The following is a 14,363-nucleotide window of genomic DNA, read 5'->3' as shown; positions in this document are numbered from 1 at the left end:
GAGGTAATATGGAGCTGGGGGTGGAGGGAGGGAAGCATTCTTCGCTGTGTAAGCGGCGGTGGCGTCAGAGCTGCCCGATGGCGACTTCCAGACCCACTGAGATACTGGGAAGGCAGCCATGATGCATGAGGGCGGAATAGCGCGGGCGTCGGATTGGCTCGTGAACCTGGGTGAAAGTTCAAAATCTGGATTTGACCTTTGCTCTGAGCTTCCTGGTCACCCGGACATTCCGTAAACGCGGACCCGGGCGCCGAAAGCGCTTCCCCGACCGTCTCCCTTGGAAGTCATTCCTCCGGCGTTTGCCTTCGGAACACCGACTTCCTGCAGGAAGTGTCGCCCGAGCCGAATCGCCCTGGGAATCGGATTGGGCTGGGGTGAGGGTGGCGGGGCGCGGCGGGTGGCGGGGTTCGCCGTCACCCGGTGGAGCTGTCAACCGCCAGGTGTTGAGGAGGTAATGCTTCTGGCCTGAGAGCATAGGGAGGGGCCTGATTGCGCAAAGCCTTGTAAATTGATTTTGTCCCGAGGGCAGTGAAGAGGCTTTTGAAGGGTCTAAACTGTGGTGTGAACAATTATATTTGCATTCTAGAAAGATCCCTGCTGCTGGCTTGGCGCGGCTGTGGGGCGCGGGCGTGTTGGCGCGCGCCGGTCAGTCCTGTTACTCCGGCTTGGGAAAAGTGGGGGAAGCGGATGGAGTGTTGTTGAGAGGTGCGGGCTTAGCATATGTAAAGGTCTTAGGTGCAGCCCCCGGAGAGCGAGACCGCAAAGTGGAGGATGGGATGGGAAGGACAGAGTTTAGAGATGAGGACAGTTGTAAAGCTTGTATCCAGGGAAGAGACGTGATGTGTACCTTCCAAAATGGGGGGTGCGGATAGCGAGATCGATTGGATTAGGGAATAGGAACATTATGGCATGGACAACTGGGCCTTACGGATGCTATTTCCTCTAGTCTGGGGGAAGATAATGGTCTTAGGGTGCCTGTGGAATGTCCAGTGGGCAAGTGAATGTTAAATGATGTGTATAGGGGACGCGAAAGGTTTTAGGTGTGTCTGTGTGCACCTAGCTAGCTGTAGAAGCCGTCAAAGTGGGTAAGATGGCCTAGAGAGCAGGATATATATAGCATGGCATAAGGGAAAGAAACTGAAAAGAGGACTGAGAATGAGCAGGCAAAAAGAAAACTAGACGGAGCCGGGCAATCACGATCATGGCTCACGCCTGTAATCCTAGCTACTCTGGAGGCTGAGATCTGAGGATTGAGTCAAAGCCAGCCCAGGCGGTAAAATCTTCCAGACTCTTAACTCCAATTAACCACCAGAAAACCGGAAGTGGCCCTGTGGCTCAAATGGTAAAGCATTAGTATTTGAGGGACCGGGTGGGGGTGGGAATCAGGGACATTGCCCAGGCCCTAAGTTCAAGCCCTGTGACCACCACCACTAACAACAAAAAGTTCTAGTAAGGAAGAATAGAGAATGCTTAGAAGCAGAATACAGGCATCAGGGAGAGCTGAATGACTTCCAAGAACTAGTGAGATGCTTTTTCAGCTCAGAAGGGATAGGAAGTGATGTAAAGACATGTGACACTTCTAGTAACACAGTCTACATGAGGTTCCCTGTCTCCTCTGCTGCAGCCAAGTCTAATTGCTAACTGCCTCCACTTCCTGGACTCTAATTCTCAACTACCTGTAATTCCACTTACTGCTCCTGTTTTTATTCTCTAATCAATACACTACATCTGCATCTGTGTCAACTCTGCATGCACATTGCTCCTCAGCTTCACCAGAATTGATACATTCTTACACCAAATATTCTCTTAAGGAAGTATTCTATTACATAAACTTGAGGGTAGGGATGGAATGGAAGGGAGAAAATGGAGAACAGTGAGTGGAAGGGGTGATCCTGATCAAGATGAGTTGTACTCAACCTGACTTACAGAATTGTAACCTTTGTACTATTAGTAGATAACAGTTTGAATAAAGAAAAATGTGTTCTGTGTTGAGGCTGGAGGTGTGTCTCAAATGGTAGAGTTACTTGCCAGGAGCCTGTGGGTCACGCCTATAATCCTAGCTACTCAGGAGGCTGAGATCTGAGGATCGAGGTTCAAAGCCAGCCCAGGCAGGAAAATCTGTGAGACTTATCTCCAGTTAACCACCAGAAAATGAAGAGGTTCTATGGCTCAAGTGGTAGAGCACTAGCCTTGAGCTGAAGAGCTCAGGGATGGCGCCCAGGCCTAGAATTCAAGCCCCATGACCGACAACAAATAAAAGTTAAAGTACTTGACCAATATGCCCCAAGTCCCTGGGTTTGATCCCCAGCACCCCCCCCCCCATAGGTATTTAGATCTAGGCTGGCAGAATGGCTCAAGTACTAAAGTCCCTGCCTAGCAAACATGAGACCTTGAGTTTAAACCCTGTACCACACAAAAAAACAAACACCACTAATCTATATCCTATTAGCAGCCTATTGAGGGCCTCTACTACTTGGTTCCCACTAACTCTTAACTCCTCTAGTTACTAATTTAGAAACCAAGCATCATACTGGAACCTCCACATCCAGTATGATGCCTGGGTTCATACCTAGTCATAATCCCTATTGGTGTATTCTGGAGCCTGAATAGAAATAGAAAAGCCATTCATTTGCTGAATCCTAGTAGTCTGCCATCCAAAAGTCCTCAATCCAGCTCTGACCCTCACTAATGTGACTTGGGAATTTCCTTAACCTAAGTTTTTCTCATCTGTGAAAAGGGAAATGTGACACCTCTTGATAATTGTTTCTTGTACATGTGTGCCCATGTGCATACACGTGCATTCATGCTTACGTTTGTTCATGCACATGGTCATACTAGGGCTTAAACTCAAGGCTTGACACTCTTGCTTGGCTTTTCACTCTAGGCTGGCCCTCTACCATTTGAACTACTCTCCTCCCACCTTAAATTTTTTCTAGTTAAGAGGAGATAAGAGCCTTAGGGAGTTTTCTGCCTGGGATGACTTTTAATTTCAATTCTCAGATTTTAGCCTTCTTTATCATTACAGGCATAAGCTACTGGCACCCAGCAGCTTTGATCATTGTTCTAATTATTATATTAAGTAATGTATATGAGATGTTATAGCTGGGTGCCAGTGTCTCACACCTGTACTCCTAGCTACTCGGGAGGCTGAGATCTGAAGACTGGGGTTCTAAGCCAGTGCGGGCAGAAAAGTCCCTATCAGGGCTGGGAATGTGCCTTAGTGGTAGAGTGCTTACCTAGCATGTATGAAGCCCTGGATTCGGTTCCCCAGTACCACATAAACAGAAAAAGCCTGAAGTGAAGCTGTGACTCAAGTGGTGGGTTCTAGCCTTGAGCAAAAGAAGCTCAGGGACAGAGCCCAGGCCCTGAGTTCAACTCCCAGGACCAGGAAAAAAGAAATGTTACTGCAGACCTTAGTGCTTGGTAAATATTACTTAATATTTATTTTATAAATACATAACAGATTGACCAAGTTTCAGCAAAATAGCAGGCTCTCTACTGCCCTCATGTGGACAACTTTTTCCAAGTCACTGGTTTTTTAATTGGTCTCAGCAAATCCATATTAGCTCATTTTTCTTTGGTTCAATTAAGTAAAAATGTCCTCTACCTTTCTCAAATAACATCAGAAAAACTTAATTTTTTTGTAAATAAGATACACCATATGCCTTTCTCTAAATGGCATATAGATTCTTCAAGTCTGTTAATCTGGTAAGGCTAGCAAGAAAGGTCATTTATTCATTTGTTTCAATGAATGTTAAGCATTTACTAATGACTGGGACTGTGATAGATATAAGATAAAACACAGTGGAACAAAACAGATGGACGAATAGGCGCTATTGGTTCATACTTATAATCCTTGCTACTCAGGAGTCTGAGATCTGAGGATCCTGGTTCAAAGCTACCTTGGGCAGGAAAGCCCATGAGACTTATCGCCAGTTAACCACCAGAAACCCAGAAGTATAATTGTGGCTCAAAGTGGTAAAGTGCTAGCCTTGAACAAAAGAGCTTAGGGACAGTGTCTAGGCCCTGAGTTCAAGCCCAAGACACCACCAACAACAACAAAAACAGATGGTCCACATCTTTATGGAACCTATGGTTCGTGGATTGACAATTACTAAGGAAATAAAGCAGCAAATATAATTCTAAGTTGAGATAGTTGTTATAAAGGAAATAACACTATGACAGGAAAAAATGAGTGATGAGAGAGAAAGTTGCACTTGAGGAGGTAAAATGGAGTCTGCAGCCCAGACGATGAAGAAGCCATCATTCTGGTAAGTAGAAGGAATATTCTTGGCTGAGTGAAAGATAACTTTAGAAAGTCCTAAAGAAGCAAAAGGATTACAACTTGGGAGGACTAAATTATAATGGAATGAACAATCGGAAGGGCTTCTGGTCTTTTTTTTTTTTTTATCTCACAACCTACAATTGGTCTTTAATAACCATTTAGAATTTTACTAAGAATTAGTAACATTAGTTATTGGTTTCCAGAATTCATGATGAGGAACTTTCCTCGTTGAAAATATGGGCATTTGCATTGTTTTGGTTTTCTCAGATTATATGAAGGGGATACAACCTAATAGTTCTGATTTCTGGAATTCTGTGTGTCCAAGCCCATGACTCTAAATTCATTTAAAACACTTGAGTCCTGAAAGTTTTTGATTTTTTTGCTGGGCTTTAAGCTTGGGGTCTTAAGCTTACAAACAGGCACTCTACCTCTTGAGCCATACCTGGCCTTTTTTTGTTTTAGTTATTTTTCAGGCAGTGTGTCATGGTTTGCCCTTCATAGCCTCCGACCACAATCCTACATACAGCCTCCCATCTTGCTGGGATCACAGGCATGCTTCCCATGTAGCTAGTATTATAGGTGTGAGCCACCACCCATGGCCCTAAAGTACAATATTTTGTGTGTCTGCCAGTCCAGGGACTTAGACTCAGGGCTTGAACACTGTCCCTGAGGCTTTTTTACAATCTCAAGGATTGCCAGGTGTCAGTGGGTCATACCTGTAATCCTAGCTACCCGGGAGGTCGAGATCTGAGGATCACAGTTCAGAGCCAGACAGGGCAGGAAAGTCTGTGAGACTCTTATCTCCAATTAGCCACCAGAATACTGGAAGTGGTGCTGTGGCTCAAGTGGCAGAATGATAGCCTTGAGCTGAAGAGCTTAGGGACAGCATCTAGGCCCAGAATTCAAACCCCAGAACCCGTACCAAAAAAAAAAAACAAAAAACAAATAAAAATTAAACACAGTGTCCATAGTTTCAAAGTCTCCCTCAAAGAGTCCTGTGCACAGTCAGCCTATTAAAGACAGGGAATTGAACTGTTCATATATGTTCTTGAAGCTTTACTGTGCTTGATACTAGTCTCTCCTTGTGTTTTTCAGAAACAGATTCAATAATGACTACTCTCACCCCACCCCACTAACCTCTCAGATCCCTAGTGTTGATTTCATATTGGCCTGGAGATGGTATAAAGGCATATTGGTTGATTAAGGATATGTCTTCTAAAGCAAGATTATGCTTGGAATTGAATACCAAGCCTATCATAGTTACTGAGTGATAGGGCTTCTTCTCTTTGAACCTCAAGGTGCTTCAGTTGTTTCAAATGCAGTTGAAATAATAAAAGTAAGCTGAGCACTGGTGGCTCATGCCTGTAATCCTAGCTACTCAGGAAACTAAGATCTGAGGATCATGGCTCCAAGCCAGCCTGAGCAGAAAAGTCCCCATGAGACTCTTATCTCCACTTAACCACTGGAAAACTGGAAGTGGCGCTGTGGCTCATCATGGTAGAGCGCTGGCCTTGAGCAAAGTGCTTAGGGACATTGCTCAGGCCCCAAGTTCAAGTCTCACAACTGACAAATAACAGAATAATGAAAGTATCCACACTAGAGCTGTTAGCAGTATTCACGCTGCTACTCTATGTAAAATGTAAAACAGTGCCTAGTCCCTAGTTACCACTTTATAAATTTTAGTATTGTTTTCTTTACCAAGTGATTCTAATTCCCATAGCATTGTGAATCCAATTCCCATAGCATTACAAAGACTAACCTATAATTTACAGTAATTCTTTGTTGAAGTCTCCAGGATAATTAAAGACATTAACAAGAACAAAAAATTCCAATTGGCTCCTCATCACACTGAAAGAGGGGCTCAGCAGTGGCTGTTTTCTCTAATCCATAATCTTTTTCTTTAATGCAGTATTTATTTCTCTTTCAGTCCCAATTGCTGCCCTTTCCATGATGATTGATGATAGGACTTTCAACTATTTTCAGGGGCTTTGACATACATTCAAGTGTACCACTTCACCAAATGACAGGAATATCATAAACATCTGCTTATAAGTGAACTCTTCCTCTGAAAAAAGGAAAAGGTGAACCTTTGCCTTTTAGCGTTTTTAATTTTACCTTCTGATCTCCCCTGAGAATTACTTTAAAACAACAAGTTAAACTCACTACTTAAAAATAAACACTCTTAGCTAGGCATATGGGACACATCCCATAATCACAGTACTCAGGAGGCACAGGCTAGAGCATCATGAGTTTGAAGCCAATATGGACTACACAGTGAGTTCAAAACCAAATTGGGCTACCTGTCAAAATAACCAAAACTAACAAAAAACATGTTTTTCTAGGAAAAACATGAGTTGGTGGCTCACACCTGTGATTCTAGCCTAGACTCAGGAGACTGAGATCTGAGGAATGTGGTTTGAAGCCAGCCCAGGCAGGAAAGTTTGTGAGACTCGTATCGCCAATCAACTACAAAAAAATAAGCCAGAAGTAAAGCTCTGGCTTAAGTGGTAGCCTGCTAGTTTTGAACAAAAGAAGCTCAGAGACATCACCCAGGCCCTGAGTTCAAGCTCCAGGACTGGCAAAAAAAAACAAAAGAACTAATGACATTTATTTGAATGTCATCCCCAAATCCTGTTATATAAATTATGGCATTACAGTAATTCCATGTTATTTTCCTTTTAATAGTGAGAAAATGCACAGTTAAAGTAACTGTACAGTGTTATGACATAAATGATAAAACCTCATTCTAAATTTCTTTACTCTGAACCATACCACAGTGGCCACACCTAAAATGAAATAAATCTTTATCCTGAGACATGATTTTCAGGAGTAATAGTAGAAAGCTTTGTCTTAGCTGTATCTAATATCTATATCTGGTGGGCTTTGAACTCAGGATCTTGTACTTGGTAGGCAGGTGCTCTACCATTTGAGCTACACCATAGCCTCAATAACCACTGTTTTGTTTTGTCAGTCCTAGAGACTGGCCTCAGGGCCTGAGCACTGTCCTTGAGCTTCCCTTTGCTCAAGGCTAGCTAGCACTTTACCTCTTGAGCCACAGCGCCACTTCCAGCTTTTTCTGCTTATGTGGTGCCGAGGAATCCAACCTAGGGCTTCATGCATGCTAGGCAAGCACTCTACCACTAAGGTACATTCCCAGCCCCAGCCACTGTTTTGTTTTTGCCAGTCTTGAGGCTTGAACTCAGATGTCCTTAGCTTTTTTTTTTTTTTTGCCTAGACCTTGGATTCAGGGCCTGAGCACTGTCCCTGGCTTCTTTTTGCTCAAGGCTAGCACTCTGCCACTTGAGCCATAGCACCACTTCTGGCCATTTTCTATATATGTAGTGCTGGGGAATTGAACTCAGGGCTTCATGTATACGAGGCAAGCACTCTTGCCACTAGGCCATATTCCCAACCCCATCCTTGGCTTTTTTTTTTTTTTTTTTTTTTTGCTCAAAGCTAGCACTCTACCACTTGAGCAACTATACCACTCCAGCCTTTTCTGTTTATGTGGTGCTGAGGAATCAAACCCAGGGCTTTGTGCATGCAAGGCAAGCACTCTACTGTTAAGACATATTCCCAGCCCCTATAGCCACTGTTTTTATGAAAGAGATGTATATAACATCCTGATAAATTACATGACCTCCTGATAAATGACAAAACCCATACTATCATCTCAAGAGAAAAAGGCATTAAACAAATATTTATGACTTTTTTTTTGGTCAGTCAGAGGGCTTGAACTCTAGGCTTGGATGCTATCCCTCAGCAATTTTGCTCAAGGCCAGTACTCTACTACTTTAAGCCATAGCACCACTTCTGGTTTTCTGATGTTTAACTGGAGGTCTCATGGACTTTCCTACCTTGGCTGGCTTTGAACCGTGATCCTCAGATCTCAGGCCTCCTAAGGATTACAGACATGAGCCACTAGAGTCTGCCCATTAATGATTTTTTAAAAATTCTCAACATAAAAACACACAAAAAAAAAATACAGTTAAAAAAAAAAACCCCAACCAGGGGGCTGGGGATATAGCCTAGTGGCAAGCGTGCCTGCGTGCCTGCCTGCCTCGGATACACGAGGCCCTAGGTTCGATTCCCCAGCACCACATATACAGAAAACGGCCAGCAGCGGCGCTGTGGCTCAAGTGGCAGAGTGCTAGCCTTGAGCGGGAAGAAGCCAGGGACAGTGCTCAGGCCCTGAGTCCAAGGTCCAAGACTGGCCAAAAAAAAAAAAAAAAAAAAAAAACCCAACCAGGGCTGGGATGTAGCTCAGTGGCAAAGCGCTTGCCTAGCAAGTGCAACGTCCTGGGTTCGATCCCCAGTAACAAAAAAACACACACACAAAAAAAATACAGTTAAAAAAAAAATTCTCAACATACAAGGAATTAATGGGATCTTCCTCAATGGAAAGAGGTTATTTCTTTCTGTATAAAATAACACCCTCCCCACAAGTGGGTAACTTGAATGGAGGGAAGGAATGTCATCGTATTTGATATATACACTATGTAGAAAATGAAATACGCAACCTTTGGGCAGGGACAGGAGAGGGAAAATAAGAGAGAAGGAGGCGGTAACATCCAAGGATCAGTGAATTGTAAGCCCTTTGTACAACTCCTGTTTTGTGGCCAGTCCTGGGGTTGAACTCAGGGCCTGAGCACTGTCCCTGGCTTCTTTTTGCTCAAGGCTAGCACTCTGCCACTTGAGCCACAGCGCCACTTCTGGCTTTTTTCTATATATGTGGTGCTGAGGAATCGAACCCAGGGCTTCATGTATATGAGGCAAGCACTCCTGCCACTAGGCCACATCCCCAGGCCCCCTTTGTACAACTCCTTAATGATAATAATAATATAAACCAAGGGTCTAACTTGAAAAAAAAATTATCCCCCCTTCTCGGCCAGTTTCTTTCCCCTCTCCCTCCTTCTGTGGGTAGTCCTGACTTGAACTCAGAGCCTGTGCCCGAGGCTAGTGCTCTACCACTTGAGCCACAGCGCCACTTCTGGCTTCTGGGTAGTTGGTTGGAGACGGGAGCTAGGATTACAGGCGTGAGCCTCCTGTGCTGGTTTCGTGATAGGATTTTCTGAGATTGCTTCTCTGAGCATGAACGGAAGTCACTCTACGAATTATCTCTCTGGTGATTTAGTGGTAGAAGCCGTGTTCAGGAAGGAACATTCTGTTTCTTTTCTATTCTTTCCCACGCACACGCAAGCGGGTGGCAAATCTGTCTCTGCTACAAGAAAATAGAGAACATTCACTGAAGTTTAAAAAAAAAAACAACGGAACTCTTCACCTTCCCACAGTAAAGATGGCGGCGCCCTGAGTGTAAGTGGCTATAGCGCCACTTCCGCATTTCTCTTCTGCCCTGGACAAAGATGGCGGACGAGGCCACCCGGCGGGTCGTGTCTGAAATTCCGGTGCTGAAGACTAACGCCGGACCTCGAGATCGGGAGTTGTGGGTGCAGCGACTCAAGGAGGAATACCAGTCCCTTATCCGGGTCAGTTGTGCTCCTGTGGTCAACTGCGTTGCCAAAGGAGCTGCGGGGAGTCGGGTGTCCTCGGGAATAGTCTCCGGGTGGAAGCCGTTTCCGGTTTTTAAATGTAACATAAATGTAAAGGCATGAAACGTTTGTGGGGCTGGGGGGATTGTGGAGTAGTAATGATGGGGAGGAGGCAGAGTTCACTTTAAAATTATACCAACGCTTGACCTTGTGCGCAGAACCAGCAGTGTTTGAGGGTTACATCTCCCTGGAAGGTGACGTGTCTTTTGGGCTCCAGGTGTATGCTGTAGTGGATGTACCGGAGGTGGTTAAAAATACTCAGGTCCTAAGTACTAGCGCATCTCTGCCCCCTACTTCACCCTTCACGAAAGAGCTGCATGTTAGGGCTGTACTTTTTAAGATGTTAGTTGTAGAGGGTGGAGCTCGTAGTTAAGAAATGAGCCATCTTCTTGACAAATTGACTATGGAAAGAGAAGAAAATTTATCTTTGTAGTGGCCCTGCATTTATATATCACCCCTAGAACCTGGAGAGGGATACAAGGCCAAAAAAGGTGGCTCCTCCCTAGGTAAAGAAACATCATTATACAGTGTTAGTGGAATAGGTAGGGTGTTTACACAGCAAAAAGCGATACCTAGATCAGCTTGTGTTTGGTCAGGAAGGCTTCGTAGAAGTGGTTACCCTTGAGACATGAGGATAAACATAAATTTGCCTGATATAAGAGTAGGAAAGGGCTGGGAATGTGACTTAGCGGCAGAGTTCTTGCCTAGCATGCATGAAGCCCTGGGTTCGATTCCTCAGCACCACATAAACAGAAAAAGCCAGAAGTGGAGCTGTGTCTCAAAAGTAGAGTGCTAGCCTTGGGCAAAGGAAGCCAGGGACAGTGCTCAGGCCCTGAGTCCCAAACCCCAGGACTGGCAAAAAAAAGGAAAAAAAAGTAGGAAAAAATACTCAAGGCACTAAGACATGCTAGCAAAGGCATGTAAACTAGTAACAATATGGTGTGTATAAACAAAGCATTAAGTGTGGGGCAGGGAGTGGTAAATAGGCTGGGGAAAAGGTTTGAAAACTTGAGTGTTATTGTGAAGCTTTGGGATACCTTTAAAGGATTTTAAGCAGGAGGAATGGTTAAGGTTTGGGTTTAAATCATTCACAATGGCATTAGAGAGAAAAATATAATCAACAGGGAGGGATAAAAGCTTGAAGGTAGGAGACAAGCTAAGAGATTGCCATTAATCCTAGTGCAAGATGGTTATCTAAACTAGGCAGTTGTAATGGGGACAGAAAGGAGAGTTACAGAAGATAAAATCAGCAGAACATGAAGAATTTCTTGGGTAAAGGCGAGGGAATATGAAAGATTATTGTCCAGCTTTTGGTTTGGGTGACACAACCACCTGAGACTGAATATGCAAAAAGACAACAAGGGGCTGGGAATATAGCTCAGTGGTAGAGTGCTTTCCTGGCATGCATGAAGCCCTGGGTTCAAATACTCAGTACCACATACACAGAAAAAGTCAGAAGCAGCATTGTAGCTCAAGTGGCAGAGAGCCTGGAGCAAAAGAAGCTCAACAAAAGAAGTTAGGCCCTAAGCTCAAGCCCCAGGGCTGTCAAAAAAAAGACAAGGAGGTCTGAAGAAATAGTATAAATTCCAGGTCAAAGTGCTGTGTTTCAGTTAGACAAAGGCAAAAGTTTGAACTTACAGTTTAATACTCAAGCATTAAGTTCTAATACAAGATCTGAACTAAAGATAAAGACTTGGGAATCGTTAATGCCTGGGTGCTAATGGAAACTAGCACTACTAGGGCTTCTCCAGGAAAGGAATAGCCATAAAACAAATTATGAGATCAGTGCAGACATTAAGGGAAGTGAGAAAAGAACCCAGAAAATATTGCTCAAAATTTTGTGTCTGCTAAGCTGGGTGGAACCCAGGCATTCTATTCACTGCAGACAAGCCCCAACTTACCACTGTCACCTTTTCTTCTGCTTTGCTTATATCAGAAAATTGGATAAACATGCTAAGAAAGAAAGTAATCACATTTTGCTTCCAAAGGGAGTGGGCTTCCCTTAGCCTTGATTCCCTCCTCACATATCTCATTTTTTGCTTTCAGTATGTGGAGAACAACAAGAACGCAGACAATGATTGGTTTCGACTGGAGTCCAACAAGGAAGGGACCCGGTAGGCAGACCCTCCTGGGAGTTTTGAAGTGGAAGCCTTACCTGGCTTCAACAATTTGGCTTCCCAAAGCCCATGGCCAGAGCTGCCATGCATTGTGTTACTACATCTACTTTCATAGCTCTAGTGCTACCCCATAACTCTTATAGTTTAGAGGCCTTAACCAAGACTTCATTTAAGTATGAGGAGAATGGGATAATTGGAGTAAGGTTTCATCTTTGTTACAGGTGGTTTGGAAAATGCTGGTACATCCATGACCTCCTCAAATATGAGTTTGACATCGAGTTTGACGTGAGTGTGATGGAGTGGGAAATATGAAGGTTAGTAGAAGGGGCTAAATTAGGTGATTGTTAACCAGCTAACCTGTCTTGATGGATACAAAGAAAACTTTAAAATGGGTAGGGCAAGCTGTTTGAAGCCAGCAAATGTTATTACTAGTCTCTTTGTCCAGAATGCTGACATGTACATACTGTTTCGGAAGTTTGCTAAACATTTTAGTTCACCAAAGAAATGTGTATTTGATTAGATTAGTTCCTTTCTATTCTGATTCTCTGTTTTATGAAAGCTTTATAATTCCCCCAGATTCCTATCACGTATCCCACTACTGCTCCAGAAATTGCAGTACCTGAGCTCGATGGAAAAACAGCAAAGATGTACAGGTAGGACAGAAAAGATGAGAAAGAACTTCAGGGAATAACTCAAGAGGCAGACAATTTTCCCAAAGTATGCTGCCTTCCCTCTACCAAGCCTGAACATAGCACTTGGCTAACTTTCTTCTTAGTTGTTCTTTATTTTTTTCCTCCAGTCATGGGGCTTGAACTCAGGGCCTGAGCTCTTTCACTTGTGTCTAAGAGTCTACCACTTTGAGCCATAGCGCCACTTCCAATTTTCTGTTAGTTAACAGGACATCACAGTCTCACAGACTTTCCTGCCTGAGTTGGATTTAAACCATAGCCTCAGATCTCAGCCCCCTGAGTAGCTAGGATTACAGGCATGGACCTACTAATTTTCCTGTGCTTTTAATAGTCTATTGGACATTATGATAAAATTTGCATTTCAACATCTTCCCCTTGTCCTTCTCATAGGGGTGGCAAAATATGCCTGACTGATCACTTCAAACCTTTGTGGGCCAGGAATGTGCCCAAGTTTGGACTAGCTCATCTCATGGCTCTTGGGGTAAGTTTTGTATATTTGGTATATGAGGTGTAGAGGGAGTGTTCAGCTCTTGAGCAGTACAAGAAAAGTAGCTAAGATTAAACAAGGAATAAGAGTGTTGTTCCTTGGACATGTTCTCCCAGGATCTCTCCAGGAAGGAGTTTCTGATGGAACAAGAGGCATTGATGGGGTGGTAATAGGCTCTCCCTTGTATTGCAGCTGGGTCCATGGCTGGCAGTGGAAATCCCTGATCTGATTCAGAAAGGCGTGATCCAGCACAAAGAGAAATGCAACCAATGAAGGATCAAGTCACTGAGACAGGACAAAAGGACCTTTGTCCCTCAGGCTGTCTGTGTTCCTGTTTTCTTGTGCATCACTTTTTCTCATTTGGCTGCCTTCCCCTCCCCCCCCCCAATTCTGGTGGTTAGGAAGAAGCTGCAACAGACATTGCTGTGGCTAAAACCCAACAAGTGTTGCCACTGAGTTTCTACATTAGGATGCACAGGGTGGGGAAAGATTTGAGTCTTCAAACACCAAGAGACAGTTTATATCCCTTCCCCCATGGAAACCTCAGTCTTGCAGGCATAGGTGTAATTGACAATGAGTGCATAGCCTTTTTGGTTTCTGGAGACAACCCATCAATAAAAGCTGCTTCCTGTCATTGCCTGTGGTTCTCATTGGTGGCTATCTTGGTGAGCAGGCTTACACCGGAGCCACATGAACTACATTGGTTGGGAGGAAGGAACAAACGGATGCCTCTTGGTTAGGAACTGCAGTGTCAATGAAAGAAAATCTGACTGCTCTATGTGCTGCTGCTGCCATCTGCCTTTGTCCTTTAGTAGTGAGCCAAACTCTACTGTTTGAGCCTGTTTGGAGCTTGAACAATAGTTTGGCAGGTCTAGCATTTCCTACCCTCGAAGGATCCTCCCTTCTCTCTGCTCTCCACTGGTCTGCAGGCAGGACCTAGGCCTGCAGCTTGTCGCGCTGGCATCCCAACGGGCTGTGAAGGATCTGTGCTGCAAACCTCTCGGCCACTCTTCGGTTGTCAGATCTACGTCCCTATGTGCCACAGGACGGATGTCAGGAGCCCAGCCCTGAAGGATTTGCTTTGGAGCTTTGGTTTAAAGACCACCCTGGGAAGGGCTGGGAACTAGCGGTTCTAAAGTTGGCTGCGTTTCCATGGTGTCGGCCGTGGAGCCGTGGGGGCGGGCTCACGCAAGCGCCGAGGAGGTGGGTGGGAGGAGTCTGAGCGTGGGTGCGCAG

At 44.5% G+C, this 14,363-nt stretch overlaps 1 protein-coding gene across 1 annotated transcript; it reads left to right on the top strand.

The window, feature by feature from the left end:
- Nucleotides 1–197: 197 nt before the first annotated feature.
- Ufc1 (ubiquitin-fold modifier conjugating enzyme 1) lies at nt 198–13,762 on the top strand. The gene is made up of 7 exons (XM_048358043.1): nt 198–374; nt 9,649–9,771; nt 11,881–11,948; nt 12,173–12,236; nt 12,528–12,604; nt 13,031–13,121; nt 13,320–13,762. Exons 2-7 carry the CDS (start codon nt 9,649–9,651, stop codon nt 13,398–13,400), a joined length of 504 nt encoding a protein of 167 aa, XP_048214000.1. The 5' UTR covers nt 198–374; the 3' UTR covers nt 13,401–13,762.
- The last annotated feature ends 601 nt before the right edge of the window (nt 13,763–14,363 follow it).

The sequence above is a fragment of the Perognathus longimembris genome, chromosome 11, assembly GCF_023159225.1.
Source record: "Perognathus longimembris pacificus isolate PPM17 chromosome 11, ASM2315922v1, whole genome shotgun sequence".
Taxonomy (NCBI): domain Eukaryota; kingdom Metazoa; phylum Chordata; class Mammalia; order Rodentia; family Heteromyidae; genus Perognathus; species Perognathus longimembris.
Note: the sequence above shows the minus strand (reverse complement) of the source record. Positions and strands in the feature narration are given on the sequence as shown.

Coding starts and splice junctions, on each gene's coding strand:
- Ufc1 (XM_048358043.1), top strand. CDS start 9,649: ATGGCGGACGAGGCCACCCGGCGGGTCGTGTCTGAAATTCCGGTGCTG. Junction 12,605..13,030: donor AAAACAGCAAAGATGTACAG/GTAGGACAGAAA, acceptor TCCTTCTCATAG/GGGTGGCAAAATATGCCTGA. Junction 13,122..13,319: donor CTCATCTCATGGCTCTTGGG/GTAAGTTTTGTA, acceptor CTTGTATTGCAG/CTGGGTCCATGGCTGGCAGT.